General features: G+C 37.3%; 1 protein-coding gene across 1 annotated transcript in view; it reads left to right on the top strand.

Moving 5' to 3' along the window:
- The window catches only part of DDX10 (DEAD (Asp-Glu-Ala-Asp) box polypeptide 10), a gene marked incomplete at its 5' end in the record, with an annotated part of 160,176 nt that overhangs the window by 76,679 nt on the left and 55,861 nt on the right, over positions 1 to 27,636 (top strand). The window contains 2 exons of the mRNA XM_010011938.1: positions 18,233 to 18,346; positions 20,526 to 20,687. Of these exons, the coding sequence (XP_010010240.1) occupies positions 18,233 to 18,346; positions 20,526 to 20,687 (276 nt within the window). The remainder of the gene's footprint in view (positions 1 to 18,232; positions 18,347 to 20,525; positions 20,688 to 27,636) is intronic.

Genomic DNA, 27,636 nt, shown 5'->3' with positions numbered 1-27,636 from the left:
AGCACAAGAGGTAGTGGCACACTAGACTGAAATGAAAGATTACCTTTTATCCATAATGTTTTCTCAAACTTGCTTCTCTGTGTTAGCCTAAACTTGGATATCCTTTTTTATGTTTTTCCTTAGAGCAGTTGAAAATGATAGGTAAGAAGAATCTTACCTACATTTCTGTAAATGGCTACAGGAATAAAAACTGTTGAATGCATGATAAAAAGTTACTGCACCATAAAATGCTCTACTGTTTAAGCATGGAAGCACTCTAAAAAGTGCTTGTAAAAGCATTTCAGAATTTTTTTCTCTGGTTACCAGAGTAGGATTAAGCCATAGTATGTTCTCCCTTTTGAGACAAATCAAACCAATAGATATGCAGCAGTACAGTGGGATAACTTCAGTTTCTGTAGATGCAGTAGGAAAAATTACTTCCTTGAGTTTTCTTCCTGTTATATATGATCTTTCACAATCTTGGGGGAAAAAATATGTATGAAATGCTGTAAGCGTTATCTCAAAGTAATATACTTTGTGGTTTTAAATTGAGCAGCTTCTGCAGAAGGTCAAATTGGCTGTTTTTACAAACTGCTCTGTTTGTGACAGCCATATCTCCATTATCACAGTTACAGAACTTGAGAAAATACTTACTTTGGAAAAGAGGGATTTAAATTACTCTTTATTTCAAGTGTTTCCATCTTGGATTACTGTTTGAATAGATAAAGATCACTGGCCATGCGGAGAACATGGGTGTCTTCCTACTCAGCAATGTTTCTTATGTAGTTTATATTTAGGAAAGAATTTTTCTGCTGAAAAGTTTTAAGAGTTTGTTTTTGCTTAATCTAGAATAAGATGTGCACATACTTAAAATCAATTTTCTGTATTGGCAGTTGATCTGCCATTGTTCCTGATTTTCTTGCTTTTCCTATCCTTTTCTCTGTTGTTAAAACTCTCTCTAGCTGCTTTCATATTCTGGAATCATGCACTTTCTGGGTAAGTGGGATTTGGGATTCTTCCAGCTGTGATCAATGAGTGGTTCCTGGCACAATGTGAAAACACTTGTGATTGAAATGGGAAACATTTCGCACCATCCTAGAAATCTTGACTTTCAGACAGATTATTCTTGACTGAACAAATGTCATCTGCTGTACGTAACCCAGGAAACTGCTTCAGAAAGTATTGGGTTTTTTGGAGATGAGTATTTCCCTTATCTCTTATGCTCCCTATCTAGACTTTTTTTTAATGGAGACATGTAGTGAGACGGCAATAGGACCAACATGTTAGCCCATAGAGACTACCTGTAAGGAATAGATCTGTCAGCAAAGCCCTCAAAAATCCTTAAAAACTTTTTAAAGTGGTGATAACAGATCTTTTTCCTAAACCTGTTTCTTTTTTCTTCCATTTCTCTCATCTGTTTCAAATTGCTTTTTCAAACTCCTGGTTTTTCACTACACCAGTTTGCTTGAATTAGAGTGTGTAAAGTTGCTTCAGCTGAGTTCATTGGGCCTTTTATATCTCACTGCAGTTAGAATGAGCGTGGGGCAGACCTGCAGGGTGACCTGGGGGTGATCATGATTGCATTGCAGTGGCCATGTTGCGCTAACACAAGCTACTGTGTCCCCACTGTATTATCAGCTCCAGGCAGTTTTCTTTGCTGTGCCTGGTGGCTCCAGCTTCTTCACTTAAGGCAGTGTGTCAATTTGTATGTGTGCCCAGGGGCTTAGGTCAGGCTCAAATGGGATAATTCTTTGGTGGTAGAGAAGTGAAGTCCAGCCAAGAGATGTCCATCAAGAGAGAATTTCTTAATTTAGGGCAATTTCTCAGGGGACCACATCCTGTGAATTACAAGGGTGGAAATTCAGCCTGAAAATGGACGTCTGGCAGCTTTTTTTCAGTACTCATAAAAATGATTCAGGAATGTGGATGTGTTAGTTTGCATACCTTAAATTTATATGGTCCAGCCATTGACATATGTACCTGACGTGTCTTGCAACAGACTTCCCAACAATTCACTATGGGAAGTGGGAAGACTGGAGACATCTCTTTGGATAGTGGAAGTACCTTTCATGGCCAAATGTTGAACCTTTTCTTGCATATGATCTGGCTGGCACTTAAAACTGGGCTGCATTGCTGGCCTTGGCGTGACAGTGGGGAAGGGATGGGGATAAGTGATGAGATGTCTTCCCTTTGTTGGATCATTCTTTGCTGAATCAGTGTTGCATTTCCATCAACTCTGGTTTATGAAACTTCATTGTTAAATTTCAGTAAGCACAAGACACCTCCAGGTCTGAGCTATGTATTTTGGTGAACAGCTAACAACAAACACATCTGCTCATATGTTGTCCCTGTAGACTTATTTTTCTGTGTATGCAGAATGCAAAATCCACATTTATTCAAAAGCAGTACAATTAAATTGAAAGGAAAGGGAAAAATGGGTAATGTTGTATAAAACCAAAGTTAATTTATGATGATGAAATAACTATAACAAGTACATTATGTTCATTCCTTTATATCTGTAAAGTCCACTGCATTCCTCTAGAAATAAATAGTAGCTTGATTTCAGCTTGACTTTTCTTTCAAGGATCTTTGCAATATGAGTATTATGTCTCAGATAGGATAATCAGAACATGAGTTTTCCCAGAGACAGTAGCAGAGTTGTAAATGAAGCTCAGGAGGAGTGATTCATTTGAGTGTTAGAATGCAATTAATTGCCTGCCATAAATTTCAAGATAATTGGTATTGTAAATGACAGATGTTTGTTCCACTTTCAAAACAACTGTCATAAATGAATGTAGAAGTTCTTACAAGCTTGGAAGAAAGCTTTTGTCCCAGATGTACTCTTAGTATTAAATACAAGAAGGCATAGATTTATTTTACAAAAAAATCTGCTCTGCTAAAAAGTTTTACTGTTTGTAGTAAACCAAACTTCGGTTAAACACTCAACTTCGGAAGTTATTCATAGTTAAATCAGTCATTTTTGGTCCTAAGCTTTATAAAATCTGTAAACATATGGCACCTACATCTCACACCTGATAGCGCAGAGCTGAAATGTCCTTTTCATGGTTTCTGTCTTTCTAACTTCATTCTCCATCAAAGTTTGCTTTTGATCTTCTTTCTAAGTAGTTTGGCCATGTGCAGGATATGTGAGAGCAGATGTCTTTTAAGAAGGCAACATTTAAGGAATGCAAAGTGAGGTACTTCAGAGTTAAAATTTGCAGAACATGTTTGAGTATTTTTTAATTTCTATAATTTATTTTGTTCTGTTGCATTCAAAGTGAAAGCTCGGATGTTTGTTAACAGTTTCTCCACTTCCGTTCTTAATGCTGCCAATATTAAACTGTCATTTTGTGCAACAGTGGAATGTGAGGAATATGAGATACTGAACAAAATATTAGTCATACTGAATTCCAAGAGCAAAATTCATTATCATCTTGCTGTAAGATTAGTGGTTTCTTTCAATTATTTATAGAAATATTTCCTAAAAGCCTGAAATATAGGAGTTTGATGTAACATAAGGAACATAAATACACTCTGGTGGAGAGCAGAAGCATAGTTTCCTATCCTTGTAGATTAAACTTCGTTTTCTAATGTATTATTTTGGTATTTCTCTTTTGTCTATTTATCACTAGTACACTTTCTTTTAAAAATTTTTTGGGAACTATGGAATGTTATGAATGCCTTTATGGAATACTAAAGATATGGTTTTATTGTGAAGCCATTAAAAAAAAAAATTATAGTGGAGCCATTATATAAAGTAGAAATATTAGAATTGAAACATTCTGGAACATTCTTTTTTGTTCACTCTGAAGACAGCTGAAAAGACTGACCATGTTCAAAGATTTTAAACTAAATTTTAGCATATTGGCATTTAACGAAGTGATTGAAGATTTGTCGTAGGTTCAAGAATGGATTAAACATAGGTTTTTTTTCATTTCATAATTAATGTTCTGTTGGAGCATTTGTTGTTGTTTTCAGCTACAAATTGAGTCCTGATCCTTTCAGGGTCTGATGTTCTGATTAGGTTGAGCCTGGCCCCTGGGTATTGCAAAGAGAACCATACCTGGTTCTTCTTATAAAATTATTTCAGCTATTTTTTATGAAAGGATAGGATGATTTGCCTTTATTATTCCTGTTTCAAGAGCTGTTTTAGAGGTTATTCTCTGTTCTGGTTTATTTACTAACATGTGTTTTCATGGTGAGTTTATATTTATTTATTCGTATTCAAAGTTCTTCTTAAGCTTAAATGTTTTTTGTCCACATCCTGTGTTTACCCCAGATGTGTTTGTAAGAAAGCTGTCATGTTTGTTTTGGTGCTTCCTTGAGCTCTTTCCATTTCTTCTGAAAAGATGGGCTTTTCATCCTGGTACCACTTCACATGCTCCATCTGAATTCAGCTAGAGGTGCACACAGTGTTCACACAACTGCCTTCTGTAGTTGCATTAATCCGTTTCGGCTTTTACTGGCAATGGCTTGCCCAGGATGCTTTAGGGTTTGTGTTTGTCTCTTCTGTGGCTGTGTAAACAGTGGGGTTCACAGTCATGCTGTGATGGAAAGTGCCCGATTCCTTTTGTTGTTCTTCATTCAATTTGAATTTAAAATTCTGAATAGCTTTTGCACTTTGGGATACTGAATTTCACCTCATTTTAATGCGTTTTGCTTTCAAGGCTATCTCGTTCTTTTGAGTAACCTGTTTCTCATTCTCTGAGTTGGTGACAACTCCCAGCTTTGTGCCATTGAGACTTTTCATTGCTAACTCCTCTGGGCAGAGTGGAGACCATGGGCCTGACTGGGGACAATCACTAGTGCCCTGGTAATTTGTCTTTCAGCAGAGATCATTGTAGTCACCATTTGTAACTATTCTAACCCTTGACCTTTATTTTTTTACTTCATCTAATACTTTTTACTGTGGTACTCTGTTAAATGCTCCACTGAAATTTAAATGAATTAGTGCTGTTATATTGGCTTTGTCTAAAGAGACAAGAATACATTTTTATTCCAAATTTGCATTCCTGTGCTATAATAAATTTCCTATTCCGATTTCCATTCAATTTTTGTAATCCATCACTCCTCTAAAACTTGCTTTTCTGCTTTGCATCCTGTTGAGGTCAGACCGAGGGCCTGTCATGGTCTGGAGTACCCTGGGTCATACTTAATTTCTCTTTATCATTTGTTGTAAGTATTAGTACTTCCAATTCTATATCACTTGTCACTTCCTGTAAGAAAGTTTTATTACAAAAAAAAAAAATTAAAAAATTACCAGTTTTGAGTTTTGTGACTTTTAGAATTCCATGATGGGGATTATCTGATCATTTAATGCCTGAATTGGGAAAAAATTAAAAAATAATTCAAAAAATAGGTTTAATTTTTTTTTCTTCCACTTGAGTGGATAGTTTTCATGTTCTAGTTCTTGGAAGCTAAGTTCCTGAAAGTTGCCTTTGCCATCTAGTACATCAGTAGTGTTACTGAGAGCTGTGTTAACATGGAGGTCATGGCAAGTTTATGTTCAGTATTTACCTCACTAATACAGTTTAGCAGTCTCACTTTTTTGCTTGTTTTGATTTAAGTTCTGTTACTGAGGAATTCTTCATTGCTTCTTTCCTTCACAAAGTCTTGTCTTGTGACCCTCTGTTTATACCTTCATCTTCTCACAGCCAATATGTATTTTTGGCTGGTGATAGGAGTTCCCCGTTTCTTCTGTTTACTCCTGTTCTCCATTTTGAGGTGATTATTCGTCTATTTAAATCTGGACCAGAATTCCTGCTCCTCTTCTCTATCGATAAAGGTCTGAATCCTGCCCAGATCTTTTACTGAGAGGACCTCTGTGCTGAATTAATGCAATTTTTACACCTAATTGCCTTGTTTTTAAAGGGAAAGAAACAAAATGACAACAAACTGACCAGGCTACTTGAAGTTTGCACATGTTCCAGTTGTGTAAAGTGATAAAGATATTTCTACCTTTGCTACTGCTTCAGAAGCAATGGAGAATATCTTAGTGTACTTCAGCATATCCACCTACTACACTTCGGTCATTGCATCCTGGCAACTGCAAGTATTTTTAAATGAGTGTTTTGCAGTTTTTTTGTCAGCCTGTCATTTTCATCAGTCTAAAACTTGTAAAACTGAAAACATCTGACAAACCACCACAGAATTCTAGAGGAGTGAGAAGGCCTGATAAAATAGTAATATTTATTTCAAATGAAACATCATAACCTTCATGAGTGCTTTCTGGCAACATCCCTTTCTGTGTAAGGTGTTCAAGACTGAGTGGTATGAAAATTAGTGAAGGCATAATCTCCGAGGGGAGAAGTTTGGCACCAGCTGACTGTCCATACAGTACACTTGTAAATTTGTTCTGAGCCCTCACGTTCATTCTTAACAGATTCGTAACTCATAATTAAGCATTGGGAGTTAGGCAGAGTTTAGACCATCTGAATATATATTGATGAAACAATTGGAAACTTTTAATTGCTTCTGCTGGAGACAGAAATGTGCGTGATTGTAAATAGTGTTTTCAAAACCAGGTTGAAAATATTAATTATGTGAAGTTCTACATAAATTTGACCTCTTGTTAAAAGTTGACTCCTACAGAGAAAGAAGTGTGGAGGCGTTGAGCTCAAGGGCAAAATGTTTCAACATGATACGGGAAGGCAGTTTTAAACTGCAGGCAGTTTTGGAGCCCGAAAACAAGTAGTTGTTAGTGCTCTTGAGATTAGTACCTGTTTATATAGATAGCTGTGCTTACAGTTATCAAACTCTTTCATGTAAGTTTAAGTGAGCATCCTTTTTGGCAGAGATTTTGCCCAGGGCATTTCTGTAGTGGAGCAAAAGCAAAACCCTTGCACACTGATTCAGTCCTGTTGGCTGTGCTTGTTTAAAAGGACGTTGGACCCTCCAGTATTTTTTTAATCATGATTTACTGCATTTGGAGACCAGCGTTGTTCTGTGTGCTTTGTGTACTTTGTATGGCAGTGGCACTAGGCACATGTGCATGTTTTTCCTATACAGGAATCCAGCAAGTAGATGCACTTTTCCTCACATTTATCAATCCTGAGGTTCTTACTGTGTACAGTAAGATCTCGGAGTAAGTTTTGCTACATTTCTTACCAAATTCTTAAATATATTTAAGGTGCATTTCCCTTTTGCAGCATGGCAAAGGTGCTAGCTGGCTGTTACCGAAAGGGCTGTGTGTATCTGGCTCCCTTCTGCAAGCCTGCAGTTGAGCTTGTCTGATCCTGTGGGTGACAATAGCAGAATACTATTTGCAGCTGTCTTAGTGCTAGCTTTCTGCCAGTTTTAAATCCTTCAAACAGCTTTTCTTAGGGTTGGGAATAGACCTGTGCTAGTGAAGGGCAGCAGTGGGAGTCTTTGAAGGAGTGGCACACAGGAACTACAAGACCACTTCTGGCAGCATTTTTAGTCTGTATCGAAGACATGGAGAAAGGAATCAAAATACTCAACCTTTTTTTGAAGAAGAAAAATAACAGGCATGATTTTTTCATTTATTTTTTTGTTGTTATTATTGTGGCTTCTTTGTCAGCCTTTAGTTGTGAAGAAATTCTGTCTTTCCCAGTTATCCTTGATTGACATTTGGTTGGAAGAATGTCTATGTCCTTCTTGGATCATTGTCAGCAATGAGCAACTCAGTTGACCCCCCTCCCCCCCCCTTTCTTTTCTCCTCTTCTGTGGTGTGTTTTCCTCATGTTTGCTGTGTCTTTACTCCAGCTGTGTCTACCATGCTGAGCTGTTTGTTTGACGTAGGGGATTGTGGAGGAGGTGCTGGTGCAGTTCTGAGATGGGCTGTGTGCTCCCTATTTGAGAGCTAAACTCAAATAAACTCCCAAATAGGGAGTACACAGCTAACTCAGATAAGCCTCAGAGACTGCCAACTAATATTACCTCTTCTTTCTCTTTTAAATGGCCTCAGTAGTACCATGCCCAGGTGGAGGACAGATGAATGCTTTGACTTGTGTTGGCTTTAGCGCACTGAGAGAAATGTGTTTAGAGGCCTCTAAAAGGGAAGGAGTATGTGCCATCTATGTCAATCTAAAGGTGAAATAAAACTCTTCAGAAAATAACGATCGTTATCACACTAATCTGCTGAGACGCTTACACTGCTCAAATGTACAAAAAACAATTTTGGCTATTTTTTAAAGAAATATGCAGTCTTTGCTATTTGTGGTCATAGCCTGTGAAGGATGTGATTGTGGTGTGGTGGTTAAATGGGCACAGTGTTTGGCTTTAGCACGTGCAAAAGGAGAAAGAGAGACAAGAAATATATCTATCTTTGCAAAGTGACTTTTTTCTTACATTCTGATGGCAGCTCAGGAGAATGTAGTAAATAAAATATTTTAAGAAGTTTCAGCCTTGGCTGCCATGGTGTTCCTGGAGCTGTGTGTGGTGACTTTTGAGGGAGAAAGGGAATGTCACACTGCTCATGGATGGTAAAATATGTTCAACCTTAAAGGTTAACCAGCATGAAAGTGTGGTCTTCTCATCTCACCTTTTGACCTAAGATTCCTCTGGAGAGTATTTTTAAGCCATAATTTTAATGATGTTATAGCATTTATTTAAGTCTGGGCTGACTTAGTGATTATGCAGAAAAGTTTGTGGTGTTGTTTTGTTTTTCCTTCTTAGAATTACTGTCTTAACAACTAGAAAATACAGTTGCATTCAAAAAACATTAATTCTTTAACCAAATTTTCAGTTGATTAAATGTCAGCTCAGCATTGCCTTCTTGCTTTACCATTCAGTGATTAGATATCTCCGAATATTTCAAATTAACTGCCAAGCACTAATATATTAAGTGGAGCTTGGGAGAGAAGGAGTGATTCTGGTTCTTCTGGAGACTGAAAAATTACAAGTTTCAGAATGCAGCATGTTCTCAGCACACCTGAAGGGCTTATGGGTTCTTTTAATCCAAAACAACATAGTGCCCACCCCCCGACTTGTGCCTCCTCGACCGCACTTTGAGCGAGGGCCTTGTTTCACGTTGAATGTTAGAAGGTGATGAATAGGTGGGATCTTCCACCTGCTGGAAAGTGAGAAAAGATCATTATTGGAGCTCTGTAATAGAACAAAAGGTGCAAAGCAGGTGCAGGTTTTCCTAGCTCCTCACCTCCACATTAATATGTTAGGAGATTTGGGTTGGGGTTGGTTTGGTTGGTTGATTGTGGTTCTTTTTTGTTGTTGTGTTGAGGTTTTTTTGGAAGTGACAAAAGATGGCTGTTTGAAGTAATTTGTAATTTGGTTCAATACTGAAGACATGTTCAAGCTCTTATTTCTAATTTTCCATGCTTTGCTGGAAATAACATCTTCATGATGGCCTTTTCTTGCTCTCAAAAGTTGAAGCTGTGCTCTAGAGTATGAAGGATGAATAAGTAATCAACAAAATCATGGGGTTTGCTTGTTAATGTCGTATGAGGAGCACTTGTTCCTTTACTAAGATGTAATCCTCATCTTAGGATAACTGCAAACAGTTCATCTGCTTCTCTTGGCTGTGGAAGTGCTGCAAAATTTGGTGATTACTATGTGTTTCTGTTGGATTTTACTAGAGGAACATTGTGTTTTAATGATGTATTACCTATAATGACAAGGAGGGGTGGAATGAGAACATCTTATGTCTTGATCTGGCACCACAATTACCTAGTGGTATTAATCATTATTGTAGTCTTGTATATTTTCAGTCTGAGGCAGTCTTTGTGTTATTAGGATATCTTGGCTTGTACGTGTTTCTTTTGAAATAGATTTTTCTACCAACCTTAACCCCAAGAATAAACAAAAGCTATGTTAGTATGTTTGGTTTTGAGTTACAGTCTTCTGGAATGTCTTTATCTTCATTTAGTCAGGCATACTCACTTATAACTTAATTTGCTTTTTGCCTAGAAATATGTAAAGTAGTTCACTATTCTCTGTTACATAAACTTTCTTTATAAACTTTCTTTTAAATAAACTGCATGAGGAGTCATGGTCTTGTGTTACTAAAGATCTAATGCTTTAGAAAGGGTTGTCATTGCTGCTTATGCTTACAGGTAATGGAGATTTTCAGGCTATTGCAGTAGTTGTACTGAAAAATTCTGTGGCCCAGTGTATTAAATAGAGACATCTTTCAGCGTGAGATATGATCTAATTAGTTTAGCTCACACATTTTTGAAATAGTGGTTTTGTTCGTATTACATCTTACAGTGATAAACTTAGATAATATTATTTCTTGTATGATATACTTAAAGATTTGGAGAATGAGATATAGTATTTTGCAGATCAATGACAAAACTGTTGGCATTTGCAGATACTAGAGTTGTGTGTAGAATGACATAATTTAGAGTACTGAAATCAAACATTTGTTTTGTGGGCTGGGGATCTTGGCTCTTCACTGAAGCATTCTTTAAAATCTTCCTATTTTGTGGAGGAGTTAGGGATATATATTAAAAAAAAACAACACAAAACAACCCAAAACCAAAACACAAAACCAAACAAAAAAAAAAGGGAGGGGGGAGGGGAGAAAAGAAAGCAGAGGGAGAGGGAATGATAGGAAGGAAAAAGGCGTGAAAAATTGGTTGTGCAGTGCTGCTCATTTGTGGTTCCTTCTGGTACGTGGGATTTTATATCAGGGTAAAATATTAACATTCTTTTTTTCAATATAGAAAATGAAAGCACTGTGCATTTTCTCAGGGATGAAAGGACGCAGATGCACTTTTTTATTATTTTCATGATTTGGTTAAATTTGTAGATGATAAATGCTGCTGTGAGAATAAAGATGCATTTCAGAAAGCATTTCAGGAACGTGTATGGTACCTATCATTTCTAAATTGTATTCATTTCTATTCTGTAATTCTACAAAAGCGGCCTATAAGAAAGATGGGAAAACACTTTTTAGCAGGGCCTGTTGTAATAGGACGAGGGGTAATGGTTTAAACAAAAGAGGGGAGATTCAGGCTTGGTCTGAGGGAAAAATTCTTTAAAATGGTGGTGGTGAAATACTGGCACAGGTTGCCCAGAGAGCTGGTGGATGCGCCATCCCTGAAGGCCAGGCTGGATGTGGTTCTGAACAACCTGAGCTAGTTGAAGATGTCCCTGCTCATTGCAGGGGGGGGTTGGACTAGATGAGTGTTGAAGGTCCCTTCCAACCCAAACTGTTCTATGACTGTATGATTCTAAATTACCTGTAAAGAAAGAAGAGGAAATAGTTAAAACAGAAGTAAACATCTTAACATTAATGGGGGTAAAAAATCCTTTGTCTTACATAAGTTCATAGTTGGAAGTGCAGAGCTACTGATGGAACCTCTAATGCCCTGCAAAGATAGTTTGTGTTGAAAATGCTGGTGTCTTTGCCATTGTTTAGACGGCAAAGTGTTTTAGGAATATTCTATAGAAATACTGCTATGTGGTATGAGTTAGAAACAGGAATATGATTTATTGCTGAAGAACCATTTAATAAAGATTTCTATAAGCTTAGTTCTTGTCTGTGGTTGGAGAGAAATACCGGGCATGGAGCCATTTAATGGTGCCTCGTTCTCCTTTCTTCTGCTATCGTAGTCGATATACAAGTAAAAAATACTCCCCTAAATAAATACCTTTGTTAAATGCAAGGAGTTGTATCAAATACCCATCTAAACATAGAACCAAGCTTATAAATCTAAATATACTGCAGAAAATTCCAGTTGTTTTAGCAAGTTGGAAGTTGGCAAGTTTTTTAATCCTCACTCTTGCATTTTACGTTAAAGGCTGAGATTTTAATGTTAAGCTTAGTTCTTTTCAATTTGCATGGCTTAATTTAATTTATTTTATGGAAAATAAGAGTATGTTGTTTACTGAGACATCCTAACGAAACAAATAACTCTGAAATTCAGATTCAGATGTAATCTTATGTCCTAAGAGTAATCAAAAACAAAGGCAAGCATCATCCATGCGTGTTGTTGCCATAGTACAGTTCTGTCTTTGCTACGGTTTCTTGTATCTGTTGCTGTTTCTTTAATATAGAGGGCAATATAAATGGGAATGATAATGCCGTGAACTACTGGTCTTGTGGTCTTTGTCCGTAATGTGGCTATGAATATTAAATAGTAGTATTAGAAGCTTTTCTTATTTCCTCTTTTTTTTTTTTATTTTTTTATTTCTCTCTGCTGTGACTTGGAAAGGATTCATATCTGTGCTGTTCTGTATGCTGAGTGCTTTTTCCTTTTGAATACCAACCTGGATTCATCCTTATCATCACAACTGTTACTGTAAAAGCTGTGATCAGTGCTCTTAGAATACTTCACCAAAGCAAAATCAGCCTTACTTGTATTACATTAAAATAAACTTAACACATGTTAACAAAGAAGCTTGTTTTCCTAGGAAGGGTTAGGGGAGATGCATTGTAGAAGTGGAAGGATGGTTTGAAGAACTTTGCTCTGCTGCTTTTCAGTGGCTTTGGCTTGTTCTGGTGTTCCTGACAGCACAAGGCAGCTGGTGGCTTTTGAGCAGTCAGCAGAAATCAGGAAGGACTGAAATAGCTGTCATTGCAGAGAAGAGGGCTCAAAATTAAAAGAGACCACGTAGCTACTACGCATCGTGAAGGAAAGCAGCATCTATACACCTCCTTGTGGTCAAGCTGCATCCTAGGATTTCTGCTTCTGTTGTCCTTTAAACTCAACAGGAAGACAGATAACTGGTTGAATCAAACTGTATTAGTAAGAGGAAGCTTTTTGGTCTTCATAGTTTTGTAGGTAATATGGACTTCAAAGTCTGGTTATTTTGCCTCTCTTGATGTTTTCCTTCTTATGTTTTATAATTATGTGTAAGGTGTGATGTCTGTATCTCACTTCTGTTAGATATTTCTCAGGAGGAGTGAAATTTTCTCTCACCTCTAACATTTTCTTCATTGTAGGTAATCAAAGCATAGTAGTTGGAGTTTGGAAAGTTTATGGCGTTGAGAGATAATGCTTTATGGTTAGGCTGCTTTAGGCCAGTGGTTGGAGGATACTTGATCTTCTGAAGGTTTTGTAGTGCCTGCCAGATAAAATCCATGTCTGTATGCTCTCAGGGGCACGAAGAAGATGGCTCTTCTCTTTGTGTAAGGTTTGGTAGCATCAAATCTGGCAAGCCTGTGTCTTATTTTGTAGGGAATTACTTCCAAGTCTGAACTCAGTAGCTTGACAGGGGGATTGACGTGCTTGGTGATAATAAAAATGTGGTAATACTTACTCCTGTTGTGGGCAGTTTCTTGAAGAAATACAAAACAAGTGTGTGAAATTGAGTACCACATCGATTTTTGTTTCTCAGAGGCGGTTGCGTTGAATTCTGGGTAATGTAATAATGTTGGGAGAGATGGGAAAATATTTCAGATACAGCACCATTCTTCCTGGGAATTGTAAGGTATAAACAGGGGGCGAGAGAAAAAGCCAACGAATACCCTAGAAAAGCAGTAATGCTTGTTATAGCTAACATGACTGGAAAATTGTGAACTGTTTTCTACTGATACTTTACCCTGCCACAAGAATGTTGTCCTTTCCTTAGTGAATATAGTGTGCTGGCTTTCACGGGCTTGTTGAGTGGAAATTAAAAAGGAAGTTACAGTTAGAAATAAAGAAACTTTACATTTGATGATTTGTAACACTCGAAAGGTCAAAGCAAATGTGTTTGTCTTGGATACAGTAAGATATTGTAAGTGCTTAAATCCTGAGTTGCTGAGGGTAGCATACTCAGTCGGAACTATTGACTTGAAAAATTGTGTTAATGAGAAAAATTATCCCATATTAGAATAGCAAAATTTTCTGACATTTGTGTTTCTGATGCCCTGTCTTTTCAGAAAAAAAAAACAAACCAAAACCTGAAAAATAGTAAATCTTATGCCTTAAACTTGTCAGTGTCTTCATTTAGGAAACCTTTGTAATAGATTCAGCTAAGAATATTAGATCTTTTAAGCAAGAAAACAAAAGCTTGCTCCTTCTTGAGAAAAATGGAAAAGAACTTGCATATTAGCTGTATTGTTTCTGATTATATATCAAAATGTTTGAAGTTTCTGTGCTTCTAAGAGCTAGGTTTTATTCTGACACATTAAATAATCCAGCAAGCCATCTGGTATGTACACGTGTGAAAGGAAGAAGAAATTTAGGCTTTTGATTAGTAACAATAGAAAATCCCCCAGCCCTGCAGCTGAGCCTATGTTTTATGGAATTTTCATAAACTTGTGTGACTCAGCTTCTAGTGCTTAACTGTTACATACCATTTTAAGTGGTTGATTATCACTGTGGTCTTGTTTGATGAGTTTATTGCTACATCTTCAAAGAAGAAGAGGTGGGGCTTGAGGGCCAATTTTATTGGGCATGGGGCAAAATGTATATGCTGGTGAGCAGCAGGTACCCTCTTCACATTGACAAGGAAGTGTGTGTGCACTGGCTGGTGCTTTAACTTGTGTTACCAACTTGAGTTGAACCGCAGAATCCTTGTGATGCCTGACAGCAACATGAAAACCTGTGCCCAGACCATGCATGCCCAGTTTGTGTGGATTGAGGGCTTATTTGATGGTATAATTCAGCTTTAGAAATGGGTACATATTAATTGAACAGGTTTTGATGCACAGTGTTTTCCGACTGAGCCAGTCAGTGTGGGGAGCAGCTATGCCCTCTCAGCTCACTTTAAAACATCCAGACCCATGGCTTGCTCTGGCACTGGGGGCAAGGTCTGGTTATCAGCAGAAACCCTCCATCCGTTCCTGTCTGCTGATGTGACCGTGCTTCTGCCTGCAAAGCCTGTGACCGTGCTTCTGCCTGCAAAGCCTGTGACCCCAGATTTCAGCTGTTTACTGAGCAGTTAGAGAGGAGTTATTGCTCCTGCTGCAGTTGTGTGCTTTGCAGCACTTGAGGTTAACAAATGAAGGAGACCTTTTGGCAGCCTCCAGCAGCTGGTGGTGTCTGCAGGTTTGGTGAACTCATTGTGAAGAAAAGAGATTAAGCCACAGAGAACGTGGGTTAAATGCCAGCCTGCTGCTTGTAAGTTGTCAGGTATCTTGTAGTAAAAAAGATTAAAATGGGAAATGAGTAAGGAGGATGGCTTGAAAAGGTAGGGAACTGGGGGTTGTCTCTGAAGATTATGAAAGCCTGAGGTCTGCTATCCAGTGGTATTAAGCTTCTTACAATGGATGAATCAGACTCCTACTTGACAGGAATTTGATGTTTCAATGTACCTATTCAAATATAGCAGCAAAGCAAATCCGGGTGTTGGCATTAGAAATTTGGGTAAGGGGCCACAAGGGTAGTGTGTGTGGGTGAGGAGGCTGCGAACTGAGATGGATGAAAACAACACATCCTGCGTGAGGGAGAGACTCAGGTGGCAGGAGAGGCTTAAGGACTATATAGTGACTCCAAAACAATGTGAGAGAGGTCCCCAGGAGAGGACCAAAGCAGCATTTTTGGGACCCCACAGTGACCCCAGGACTATATTATACACTCTGTGGCTGACCTGCCTGACTCTTCTTCTGGACCATGTAGCCATGGACCTGTGGAACATGGAGGCCATGTGAGGAACCACCGCATTAACCCGCCCAACTTCCCTCCTGGGCTTGCTGAACAGTGAAGTTATATGGGCACAGTTTCACAAATTACATCTGTGATGAAAATGTTTTGCCATCTGAGCCCATTTGGTCTTAAACTGGGACCATCAGTCAGGGGACAGTGTTTGAAGCTGAGGGAACCTTCGTAGCCATCATCTTTGAATAGTGTTTAGTAAAGCAATGAAAATGTCCTAATAAAAAACAGTTTAATTGTCTATGTGTAGCATTTATACTAATGCACTGCCCTGTATGATTTTTAAAATTATGGTCTCATACTTTAATGTTGCATGTTGTAAATCTGTCAAATTCACACATTTATCTTATACTATACTTTTTAGGTGTATAGTCAGAGAATTTAGCTTCCGATTTGTTTCTTCCTCATCTTGTTCCTCCTTTTGCTTGGAAATTTTTCATATCCCATTTTTTTCCATGCTACTTTGCAACATCAAAATACTTCTACTTCTCAAAATCATGCAGAGGAGAGAGGGGGAAAAAGGTACAACTGGAAATATTGCCCATGTATGTATAGAAAGACAGCACATTGGATATTTTTGTTCTTTAAACCAACAAATAAAGAAAATTGAGATTAACATTTAAGTATAATTTTACAGAATATAAAGGTATCAATTTGAAGCTTTCAGTTACTTTTTTTTTTTTTACATTAGCATATTATGCTGGCACCAGTAATACTGGCAGTGCAGAAATAGAAGATAGTAAAAAAAACAAAAACAAAAACCCACCCAAATACCTGTCCTAGACTATCACAGTCCACACATCAGATGCAGGGTCACCAAAGCATAAGACCTGCAGTCAAACCAAAAGCATGTGGTGAAAGAAAATGTTGTAGAAGTATCCTACTACCTTGAAGTACAGCTATCTTTAAATTCTTCTGGACAATTCCCATTGTTCTACTAAACAGCCTTTATTTCGAGGTAAAGGTTTTGTGTTTATGCAGACACTCAAACAATATGCTTGTAGGATAAGCACCAGGAGTGAGGGAATAGCGGAGCTTTTTGAGCTGTTAAAGGTGTGCCTAAGCAGTAGTAGCTGCACAGTGCAACAAAAATCGTATGACAATACTGAGGACCTAAGTGCTGCTGCTGCGGTTACTATTTCCTATAATAGATATGGTTATTACTTGATAACAGCGCAGGAGCTGTCACAAGCCATTTTTCCTGTTAGGAAGGCTGTAATTTTTCTCTTTTATAGTTCATATTTCAGTGCATTAGTGTGCTGACCATAATGACAGTGACTTTCTGAGTTTATTTTTTTTTGCTTCCTTTTATAGTGGATTTGGTATAAAACATGAAACTGATGAAAATTACCAAAATAAAAAAGTGAGGAACAGCTCTTTTTTTTTTTTTTTTCTCTCTCTCCCCTTTTTCTTTCTGTTGCTTTGGCTACTTTTTATTATTTATCAGAAGTTTAGGCAGTTCAGTGGCTGTTCTTCAGGTGCTTTTTCCTGAGTAGTGGAGCTTCGCAGTCTTTACAGGATGGTGGATGATTGGTGGGTCCTCTCCTATGGAGTCTCCATGTATTCCAGCAGAATACTTTCTGCAGTGGTAGTTATTGCTTCAAATGTCCTTTATCTGTACTGTGTCCTGTTAGATGCATGAATGCATATGGCCTTTGTTCTTGCAAAGAAAGCTCTTAGAAGAAGAGCTGGAGGTTGTTAATCTCTATGTTCATTGGTTCCATGATGTTGCCACCAGATGGGTGGCTCTGTGAAACCTATGCAGGCCATCTGTGGATGTGACAATTTATTTTCCACTGCATTTTACAGAATTAATTAAAATGGTCTTCCCAGAATTGCAGTCCACCTCCAAAATGTGAAAATACTCTGGATAAATCCTCAATCTTTGTCAAAAATAGAAGTAATCTCCTCACCTCTTCTTTCTAACAGCAAGATTGAACACACAAATAATGTAAATTCAGCATCAGTGTGTTTTATACAGGGATGCTATTTTGCTGATAATTCTTGCTTTTTCTGGTCAGTGTTGCTTTCTCAGTGGTAGCCAAGAATGAACCACCTAAACCTGTTGGAAGCAGTGTTAATGTCTGGATTCACAATCTTTGCTGACTCATTTATTAGTTTCCCTAGTGTCATCACCACTTTGTTTCACTACAGCTTTTTTCCTATGGTGCTAATAGCTTTTGTGATTCTAAATGTTATTTCATACTAAGTTGAGTAAACATCAAGAACTGATGTTCTGTACCCTGATGGGACTGCAAGGGACAAGAGTTATGAAATAGGAAGCTTCTTGCATGGCCATTTGTGCCTTTCATTGGCACAGAAATAACTCAGGCTGGTGTGCTGTGGTGTCTTGGGACAACGTGATGACTAGTGAGAGGAAAGTAGCATTTGATCAGTTGTAGCTAATGGCTCCAGTCAGTTATACTGGATTTCTTGTCTGATAAGGCTTGCTAACAGGGTAAGCTGGTGAATGTAGTTTCTTTGTCCCAAAAAGGTCAGTGAGATTTGAATGAGTCAGATGTCCTGCTGCTGGCAGGATTTAAATTACGCTGAATTTTTATCAGAGTAAATGAGTTCCTCATGATACAGCATACTTAAACCACTTTTATAAAAGGTCTGTGAGCTAATTTTTACTCTAAATTACTCATGTGTTTTAGGAATTACATCTTAATACAGCTTTTTGAGAAAGTTTGAAGCATATACTCAAGGAATAGAAAAAAAAAGAAATCTCATTTTCTTTTATACAGAATGTATCAAAATCAAAGATGAAGAAGAAAACAACTAAAACCCAAGAAGCAAAAAAAATCTTGAAGAAGAAATTTAAAGTCAACACAAAAGTAGTCTTTACTGAAGATGGAGAGGTAAGATCAATTCAAAATAACTGTATTTTGGTGGGATATGATGCTACGTATTGTAAATCTGCCAAATTTGTATTGGATTGTAGTTGAATTGTAGTTTCTATAAAGACAAAAATAGTTTTACTTTATATCCATATTAAAAAAAAAATGCACTTTTCAAAAGTGTTTGGTTTCTGTAATAGGTTTAAGTTTTGCAAAACTGTTCAGCTTCCACTTAGAATTCAACTCCATTGGGAAAAAGGAATGCTGAGCACTGACCTCTTTTCACCTTTGTATGTATAAGATACTTGTATGAGAGATGTTAATGGATATACAGAACCCTGCCTCTTTTTTGCCCATTATCTTCAATTTCAGGAGGATGAAGAGCCTATTTTTTCCTTACAGAAATGTAAACCAATTTTCCTGTAGCTATTTGCCAAAGCTCCCCTAAGTCTTGAGATACTGTACTGCAATTAAAAGAAGCCCCTGTTTTCCTTCCAGCATTCACTATTTCTAGATTAAAAGTTTTGTTAGGAAAGCTAAGGAAGTACCTACTGGTGCAGTTGTAGCAGTGCATTGAAATTTGCCAGTAGTTTAATTGGATCTTTTAATAGCCCCTGGAAAAATGTATTGATTTTATACTGAAAGAAACTATAGTGGATGCTGGTCACTGTAAGGTTTCATTGTGGCGATAACCTCACTAGCAAGTCTCCATGCTCCATAAGCTTTTCTAAGATTAGATTTCACAGCTTCAGATGCTGTGTATGTTGTTTTTCCATTTCCAGCATTAGGAAAAAAGTAGCTTTTTATTTTTATTTTTTTTACTCTAGACTAATTTCACTAAGACATAAACTGAAAGAGAGGTCACCTTTGCAAGTATGTCATTTGCTTTTGTGACCAAATAAAATAAAGCATCTTATCTTGCAGGTGAAGGTTGTATAGGCATGTAAGTCCTGATGTTAGACAAAATTTGAAAGGTTTTAGAGGATGCTCCATTGACTGGGAATTATATCTTCAGATATTTTTAGACATCCAAAAGCTGTTGCTTTTATGCCGATGTTTTATCTGTCTATGCAATGAAGCAGAAAGGAGCGAGGGTGGAGGAAAAGAGTAACTAGGACAAAGATGATAGTTAGAAAAGCAACACAACAGAGAAGTGACTTAGCTAAGGAAAGATAAAGTTTGCATCTATGGATGTTGTTCCTGCTTTTTTTCTGAGCTGTGTAAAACTGTGCTTTGAAGTTTTACTGTTCTAGTCTACACACCTCTCTGATAAAATAAAACTCCTTTAGAAAATGTATCTTTCTGGAAAAAAAAAGAACACAAACTCCATTTTACAAAAGGAAGTAGAAACAGTAGGTTGTGTTTATCTGTGTCCAGGTGAGTAACACCCTATGTGCATTCGGGAGTCCTAAACATGATTTTTGTAACTGTATCTGAAAGACATTCTATATTTTCTGCCATATAGTTTCTTTTTAACAATTATTACTCTATTAATCCATAAGCAAGAATGATTTTGCAGTGACTATCCCCAGATAATGTCTTCTCATACCACGAGGTATGGGTCACAAGATAGGTGGGGATATTTTTCAATGAATATGTAGTCTTTGTCTTTGCTGTAGAGCTTCAGATATTTTAGGAAAGCTGGATGTGTTCAGCATGTCATCTACAAGTCAAATTTGAATCATCCTTTGCTTCCCCCAGAATGTTAACCGGCCGTCATGTTTTTTTGTGTACTGTGTGATGAAGGCTTGTTTTATTTTTCTCTCAGTTAATATGTTGGAATACTGATTGTTTATGTGCAAACATACTGTTCAGATTTACAGTACTGTGTTTTGGTTTGTTGCATATATTTTGGAGAGTCATTTTTTTAAAGTAAGTACCATTTTTCTCCCAGAATGACTAGGATTATAAATTACTTGTTCCATTAGGCAAAGAGAAAAATACAGGAAGATGTTCAAGTGAATCCATTAAACAGGAATAGGGTGTAACGGAGATATTTTTTTCAAATACTCATTTTTGACTGAATGTGATGTTAAATAATGTATCTGAGTTTGTATTGTGCAGAAGTATTGTTTATTTCCTTTGCAAATGGCCTTTTTTTAGTCTAGAAAAATAATGTATTGGGATATTTGGGCATCAAAACATTGATATGGAGAGTGTTTTCTAACCATTATTTTCCTTGTTGACATGTGTAATTCAGTTAGTGCAGCAGTGGCCACCTGTGCAAAAATCCAGTTTGGCGCAAGCAGATGAGGAAGATGATGCCAGTGGTATCAACTTGGATAAAGCTAAAGAGATACTACGGGAAGAAGACAAATTTGACAAAGAAGAATATAGGAAGAAAGTAAAGGAAAAACATAGGGTAAGTTGATTTCTACTTCAGTTATTGAAGTGCAGAAATAGATACTGTGATACAGATTGCTCAGTGAAGAAAAGTTCTTAAATATATTTGTGAAATAAGTGAGTACAAGTTCACGTAAATTTTCAGGACTACATTGCACCCAGGAAGACTGTTCTGACCTGAGTAGCTGGATAACACAAAGCCTTATGCAATACCAGTTGAGGATAACATTGGAGCTTAATTTACATGTTTAAAATCTGCTAAGAGTTTAGTGGGAGCATCATTTTTTTTAAGCAGCGTTCAGTGAAAGGGTATGTTTCACAAAAGGAAAGTGTTGTTTGGCATATGTGCTCTAACATGCTGAAGATAAGAGTGTCTCAGAAATGTCTTCAGACTACCACTTGCCTAACATTCAGTATTACATTTCAGGTAGGCAAAAGTGCTAACTTTTTGCATCAGTGTTAATGGGGCTATCGAAATTTATTTCATGAGTTATTTAAATACTGTCATATAATTTTGGCTGTCATTTGGAAACTTCAGTATCTGCAATCTGTCTTCTGTCTGTATTATTTGTCATGGACCAAAGCAGTGTTTTCTGACCTTGTCATGTAACAGTCATATGGAACACAGCCGGGTGTCTTTGAATCAAGGGATTGCTCTGTTAGTCATTATGAGAAGGGTTTGTATTTCTCCAGATAGCAGATACATGTAAGATCCCAAGACTGCATGTTATTAAAGGCCTGCTTTATACTCAAAGCTTCTAATTTTCAAAGCATTAAAGGTGGTTTTTATTACCCTCCTCTGCAAATGCTGACTTTATCCAGTTTGACTTTATCTACTGATTGCTAGTGATTAGTGCTAGATGTTTTAATGTCTGTGAAAGTTTGTATTTATTTGAACAAAATAATTTGCAGGGGATTAGTGAAAGCTTCAGGTTACATTTAGGCACTGGTATATTCCAGCTAAAGTCAAAGCATACTTCACACATTTAATTTGAAAGTCTACTGTAATCCTGGAACAGTTATTTGACATCTACAAAAAATCTCACCTCTCCTTCAGCAAAGTTTTGTATTTGGAAGTAGTTTCAAAGAAGTAATGTTTTTAGTGCTACAAATGAAATGATAGTCAATTTTACAGAAAGCAATGCTGTCAGATTTCAAGGAATGCAGCTTAATAAACTAAGAAGGAGAGATTTATGATCTTCCAATCAGTCACTCTCAAATTAATATACTTTGAGTGATGCTGTTGTACGTTTGACATCAGACTTCAATGATTAAATAAATATTTTGTTACTTGGTCCTCCTCATTATTACTTCCTCATTATAATCCTGAGAACAAATGACATTGAGCTGGTGTTTACCTGCATTTAAAAAAATTACTTCAACTCTGGAGATACTAGGAAAAGAGAGTGCCTCTTTTCAAAAGTAAAGCAGGCAAAATTAACAGGACTGGCTGTTTCATCAGTATTGTGGGGGTTTTTTTGTAATTACGGAAAGTGTCAAGTTTTTTGTAACCTAACTTACTGCATGAGTGTTTTTCATGTTAAACCTAATTATTATCCTTTATGAAATAAAATAAATGAACGGTAGTATGTCAAAAAGAAAGAAATTAAAAAAAAAAAAAAGACTTCTGATTGGGTATTGTGAAATGTGTGTCTAGTTTTTAAGGGCTGCCTTCCTGCATTCAGTCATTGCATGCATGTTCAGATTTTTTACTTGTAGCTTAACAACTTGAGGTGAAAAGTATTTCATATGGTAAATTCTCTGTATGTGGTGAAGTATTCAGTTTCCTGACTGTAATTTAATTTTTGAGATGGTAATACAAACAGTTTAGTATCCTAATATTCAAATTTAAAGTCAAGATGGGGCAAGAAGGTAGTAGGTGGGAGTTCAGGATTTACTTTGGTAGAACCTCATTTGCCTCCCCATCATTTCACCAACGTTGTGGTTGAGTATGTTTCTCTGCCCTCACTTCAGAAGGCCCTCAAGTTTGAGATACCAATTCACTTTAGCTGTTAATAAATACAGGCTACTTAAGGGAAGGCTGCCACACAGATTAAATGTGTTTCTGTTACTCTACCTTATTACTAAGTCATGTCTGTGGTTCATGTGATTCTGTGATTTCTAAGTAATTGTCTGTGATTCTTGACAGTCAGCTGTTGCTGCTTAGGAAATAGCTGTGATAGTAATAGTTGGGCAAGTATGTCAAGTCCTGGTTTTTTGTCTTATCTGGGCCAAGTCATGGACTACCTCCTTTCTCTTGGGTAGTATTAAGCTGTATTAACAGTGATCAGAAGATCCACTGTTCCAGTGACCCATGAAGAAGCTACATTGTTATGTGGGGCAGCTATTAATTTTTTTCCTTAACAGAAAATGTGTAATTAGTTAAATTCACACTACAGGGAGAGAAGTTCTTTGGCATAATTTAGAAATCATAGATAAGTGTCACAGTTAATTTTAGCCGTTTCAGCCTTTGTTTTCTGACTAATATTTTTTGGGAATGTATTGTATTGTCTGTGGGGAGAGTCGTCAGTCCTTCATTAACAAAAGAATGCTAGGGGAAAATTTGAACTGTCTCACAGTAAAAAGGAACCATGTGGCCACTTTTACAGTGGCTTCCCAACGATGTTTAAAACTTCTTCCACCTCATAAGGTTTCCGCTCCCAAAAGATAACATAATCACTCAGCAGCAGATACTTACTTGAGTTTGAACCTTGGGCTGGCATCTCAGTGATCTGAAGGAAGAACTGCCCAAGTCCATGTATCATAACTGTACTGCAGAAACCTGATCAGGCATCTGATTGTTACCTGAATTTGCTCTTAAAAGTTGGGTTTAGTGTGTAAGCCTGCCAGGCTGGTGGCGTAACTTATTTTTTGACATCGTTGGAAGGTGAGAATGAAACCTAAAAGAGATTAAAGTGTGTTACCAACAAAGGATATGAAAGCAACAAGGAGGCTAGGAGACTTTAAGTTATTTTCATTACTTTCGATTTTGTGTAAGTATGGGTGTCGTAGTGCCCCTTCTTGTGTCATTGTAAGAGGAGCTTTTGAAAGTCAGGTACTTTCATCCTATCTTATACATCCCCTCACTGGCATTCAGCAATCCCTTTTGTACAAAGTCTTAAATCCGTCCCTTGTGACTGTCATTGCTTCCTTTAAAATCCTTCATACTTCACTGGCAGCTAAAATTCATTATGGCTTAGCACGAACTCTTGTCATCTGACCTTTCCTTTCTTCAACAGTGCTAATTATTTCATTCCCATCTTTGTTCTGATTTCCTTCCTACAAGCAGACTGCTGTAGACTTTTGCCCATTTGACATCTTTTCTAACAGCATATGTGACAACTCTCTGTTTCTTGATTTTCCACCTTGGTTCCTGAATTCTCCTACAAGTGTTTCCTTTCTAACAAAGCCATGGTTAGATTTTTTCTATCTGCTTTTGCTTCAGATACATTCAAGATCTCTGCTTAACTTTTTCATCAATTTAACTTTCTTTTCCTTCACTTTCACCAAGTTCCAAATGTGACTGTATCTTGATTTGTATTTCGTCCTCTAAATTCCTTTTCTTCCTACTGCAGCTGATACTGCTCTTTTATATATTTGGCAGTTTTAATTTCTTTCTTTAGATCAATTGTTGATACTTGCTAAATCTATTAAAGTTGTTATATGTTAGAAGGCCACTAGAGACAAATGCATTTTCATTTTCTGTAACCAAATGTAGCAGTCTACTACATGGTTAGGTGCATCAGTAATCAGAAAGTCCTCTGAAGCTGAATGTATGCTAATAACTGAAGTCCCTACATTGGCTTTAAAATTGTAACTTAGAATAACAAAATAATTTACACAACGCTATGAGAGCATATGTTGTTTCATCCAGTTGTCTATATCTTGCCCATGGATTCAGATTTTGATTTAGATTGAGAGTGGATGTAGAAAAAACAGTGATTTTATAAAGCTTGTCATTTTCTAGGTCATCTTCCATTAAGAATCCCTCTCATGCAGTTTTTTCAGTATAATCTTGAAGATTAAAGGTTTTTTCTGGGGAAGAAGAACTTCTTAAAATCACAACTAGCACAAAATAGCTTTTTTATTTGGTGAATATGGCCAACAGATACTGGGCTGATTGAGGTCCCCCATGAGGACAAGGGCTTGTGAGCATGAGGCTGCTCCTATCTGCTTATAGAGGGCTTCATTCACATAGTCCTGATCAGGTGGCCTGTAGCAGACCCTCACAGTAATCTCCCCCATCGCAGTTCTCCCTCTGACCCTAACCCACATTCATGAAGTGCTTGGATTAGATGTGCTTTATAGTGCCTTAAGGCTTGTGGAAACTTGCAAAGCATCTATACTATAATTAGGTTTCCTTCATGAGTCTCACAGTTTCTTATCCTCTCTTTCTTCTGCAAATGGTGAATATTTGAAAATCAGATGGATAAAAATAAATAACAATCTGAGGTATAGTTGTGATATAATTAATGCTTATTGAAGTTTTGGAAGCAAAGTAAATTTTAGCAGTTGAGCACAAGGGAAAGGGCAGTAACACTGATTATGATGATGTGAAAAGAATTCTGCATTAATGGGTACTTAATGACAGCCCAGCAAGAGGTATAGATTTGAGCTCTTTTGAAATGTGTAAAATGTTATAAATAACAATAAAGGGAAAAGTGAATAAAGTATTCAGAACATGTTTTCACACTCTATTTTTCAGGTGTTCAATTGAAAATGCACTACTGTTAGGAGGAAAATAGTGGCAGAGAGGGATTCATCTTGCTTCTCAATAACCTCTTTCCATATTTCTAACGCAAGCTCAGAAAATGCCCGTTGGTGCTGAAGGAAAAATAGATAGGAGCCTTATTTCTTAACGCCCTTTACCAGCAAGTAAAATATGCTGTGAACTTGGCATGATCAATATAAAAAATGGCTACAAGTACTTTTTCTAAAATGTATTTTATTTGGGTGGTATTAGTGCCAAGTACACATAAGTACACAGGCTAAGCCTGTCTTCAGGGGCCTGATACCGTAAGATGCAGTAGTTCTGTATCTCCTTGGAAGTCATTTAAACAACTGCGTTTAAGCTCTGAGAGGAAACTGAGGACATTTTGTGTCCCTTCTGTGACTGAAATGGTGCTGATATGTGACACTTGAAGTTCAGAGTTATGTAGTCTCTTAGTTTTGCTTGTGCTGTTACTAATTCAATAGAAAATACAGAACCATTTTAGAAACAGTGTTGAAACAGAGTACCTCTGTTTGGTTTGTCTCCTGTTCCCGGATTTGTTAGTGGGAGAGTGGATGGTTTTAATGAAGAGGAATCACTGTGGTATTTCACCCTTTGTATACTTGCTCTCCCAAATATTACTACTTAATTCTGTATTTCCAAAGCTTAAAGAGGAAATTCTTCATACCAGACTTTATGGAAATACTTTTATAATATGAATAACTTGCAGTTTCAGGAAGAATATACTCACCCCAGTGAATTTATTCAATAACTTTGTGATTAAAATTCATTCTTGAAAATGGAAGATTGCAGACTGTCAGGGGAAGCCAAATCCTTTGGATTACAACTCCGTGCGTTTCTTCTGCAGGTCTGTTAGGGGGAGGCTGCTGCTGCTGTTCCTGGTTACAGACCCAGCCCTAGCAAGGCTGCACACATACTGCAGAGACGCAAACACAATACACACATGGGTAGCCACAGGGACAAGAGAGACAGAAAGATAAACGCAGGCAGCACTCACATGAACAGTACAGGCAGCACAAGCTTATTCCTTCTTGTTGGCTGATCGGGGTTGACGTTTGCTAGCAGAACTGTGAACATCCTCACTGCCTTAATTCACAAACACTCTTGCATTCACCGATCCCTTATATAATAGCATGGGCCTTGAATATGTTGATGCCGTCACCAGCACCACAGTGCTCTTACACAATCACTGGCCTTGAGTTTGGGCTTTTCCAGATGCTGTTTCTTTCCACACAGCCTCACAGTGCCTTTCAGATACTCTCTTTAAATTTACACTTTCCCATGAGACTGATAAATATAGGTTGAGGGAGGTGATGTGTCAGTGACTTAGGGGTTCAGGTCTGTTTTTACTGTCTGCCTTACTGCTCTTAGGTTTAGTGTTGCTTTTCCATTTTTTAACGTTTTATTAAGCTTTCTTCCTGAAAACCTGCAGGTTATCTACAATAATAGAGGATTTTGTGGCAAAGAGACTACAGGTTTAGTCCCTCTTGGTAGTTGGTGTTCACTGTATTACTTTTTGCCCTTTGTCTATCTTTGTCTTAACTGTTAGCATGATACCCTTACAAACCACGTTATTACATTCAGGGTATCCCTAGAGAGACCACCCAGGTAAATTTAAACATTGAGTTCAAAAGGAGTGTTTTCTAATAATTTTTGCATTGGTCTATAGGGAGGAGAGTAGGAGACAGCCTAACTTCATTAATTTTATATTAGTTCACATATAGTTCTTTAGAATCTGGAAAGGATGCTTCCTCTAAGAAAACAAAATGGGAGTTACTATGCATGGGGTGATATAACACTCATATGAAGTTTAGAGCTGATGCTTAAAAAGCATGAACATTTCTGGGGCATTTAGGGAAAGGTGGTATACAGTGTATCTAGCATGCTTGGAGAGAGTACTTGGAGAACTATGGTCACCTCATGATGACTTAAAGTCTGTATGAATTGAATGGATCCAATGAAAGATGTGCTTGATGTCAGAATTTGAAAAAAGAGACTTAAGTTTACTTATCAAGGAAGAATTCATTTCCTTTGCATCCCGCAGGGTTAGAATCAAACTCTGAGTTTATTTTTAAAAGCAGTAATGCTGGTGATTTTAGCTAGTAGGAGAAGAATGGTGTGACCAAATCAGTTAAGATGTCAGCTGGTATTTACAGTGGATTATTTTTCCTTTTTGTAGCTTGTGCCACACTGCATTCCTTGGGGTTTACTTCGTGCTGTGATGCTGTAGCTTTTG

The sequence above is a fragment of the Nestor notabilis genome, unplaced genomic scaffold (assembly GCF_000696875.1).
Source record: "Nestor notabilis isolate BGI_N333 unplaced genomic scaffold, ASM69687v1 scaffold903, whole genome shotgun sequence".
NCBI classification, from domain to species: Eukaryota; Metazoa; Chordata; class Aves; order Psittaciformes; family Psittacidae; genus Nestor; species Nestor notabilis.
Note: the sequence above shows the minus strand (reverse complement) of the source record. Positions and strands in the feature narration are given on the sequence as shown.